The sequence below is a fragment of the Austrofundulus limnaeus genome, unplaced genomic scaffold (genome assembly GCF_001266775.1).
Source record: "Austrofundulus limnaeus strain Quisiro unplaced genomic scaffold, Austrofundulus_limnaeus-1.0 Scaffold821, whole genome shotgun sequence".
In the NCBI taxonomy this organism is placed as follows: Eukaryota; Metazoa; Chordata; class Actinopteri; order Cyprinodontiformes; family Rivulidae; genus Austrofundulus; species Austrofundulus limnaeus.
The window spans coordinates 112163-113567 of record NW_013953223.1 but is presented as its reverse complement, the minus strand read 5'-3'; the positions used below and the strand labels follow the sequence as shown (position 1 = coordinate 113567).

At 38.6% G+C, this 1405-nt stretch overlaps 1 protein-coding gene across 1 annotated transcript in view; it reads left to right on the top strand.

Moving 5' to 3' along the window:
* The window catches only part of LOC106532730 (RNA-directed DNA polymerase from mobile element jockey), a gene marked incomplete at its 3' end in the record, with an annotated part of 1356 nt that extends 922 nt beyond the window's left edge, over window positions 1-434 (top strand). The window contains 1 exon segment of the mRNA XM_014028851.1: window positions 168-434. Coding sequence (XP_013884305.1) covers window positions 168-434 — 267 coding nt within the window.
* Between the last annotated feature and the right edge of the window lie 971 nt (window positions 435-1405).

Sequence of the window (1405 nt, the reverse complement as noted above, 5' to 3'; positions counted from 1 at the left end):
ACTGTTGATTAAAATAAAACAAATAGGTTTGAAGGGTAAGATATATAGGTGGATTAAAAAAAATTTAACTGGAAGAAACATTAGAGTTAAGATAGGTGGGGAAATAAGTTCAAAATATCAAGTAGAAAATGGTACTCCCCAAGGCAGTATTATAAGTCCTATGCTATTTAATATTATGATTAATGATATTTTTAGTAATATAGATAAATCTTTTGGTGTTTCATTGTTTGCAGATGATGGCATTATTTGGAAAAGGGGAAGAAATACAGAATTTATAAATAGGAAACTACAAGAGGCATTAAATAAGGTAGAAGAATGGGCTTTAGAACAGGGATTCAGATTCTCAACATCCAAATCTAAATTTGTTGTTTTTACAAATAGAAAGTTAAATATTTATGTGAATCTCAAACTGTATGGAAATATTATAGAAAAAAAACAGATCAATTTAAGTATTTGTGTATGTGGTTTGATAAAAAAAAATTACATGGAAAATACATATAGATAAAATGGTGGAAAAAAGTAAAAGAATTTTAAATATTATGAGATGTTTGAGAGGCAAACAATGGGGAGCAGATAGGAAAGCTTTAAAGACAATATATATCAGGCTAATTAGATCAATTTTTGATTATGGATGTATATTATATTATTCAGCTTCAAGTAGTTTATAGGAAAAGATAGATAGAATACAATATCAGGCATTAAGACTTTGTTGCGGAGCGATGAAAACAACTCCAGTTTCAGCTCTACAGGTTGAGATGGGTAAGATGCCGCTGGAACTCAGAAGAGAACAACTAGCCATAATTTACTGGGCAAATATAAAAGGACATAATGAAAATCACCCTCCACATGTTGTGCTGCAATCTTGTCAAGAGAAAGAAAAGAATTATTGGAGGCTTGTATAAAGTCCTCCACTGTGGTTTCAGTTCTCCAAATTTGCCACTCCAGACACAGCTTGGCCTTCCATTAAGAGTCCTTCCGTTCACGATTTTAACACAGCATTTGTACAGTGCCTTTGGACTGGCCTTACATAAGTCCATTACTGGTACGTCACTCTGCAGCAGGGGCCCACTGTCTTCCTCGAAGCCTGGATCTAGGACCACGTCCGGAAACAGATCCTTCGGGTCAGGCAGGCACTCTTTTGTTGRTTGTAGCTGCAGGAGCCGTCTCTCCTCAGCCGTCAGTCACTCTTTCAGTCGCTCTAGGAAGCACGTTACAAGTCTGGCGGACCGGACCCCGAGCAGCAAGGCAACCTCCAGGACGTCAGAAAACTCTGGGCCAGCTACCTGCACTAGATGCCGTAGGGTCACCGTCCCAGACCTGAACAATGCCTCAGACAGTCCCGGCACGCTGCTGTCGTGGACGTCCAGTCTCGCACCACATACCAACGGTTCTTCTAAAAGCCAAT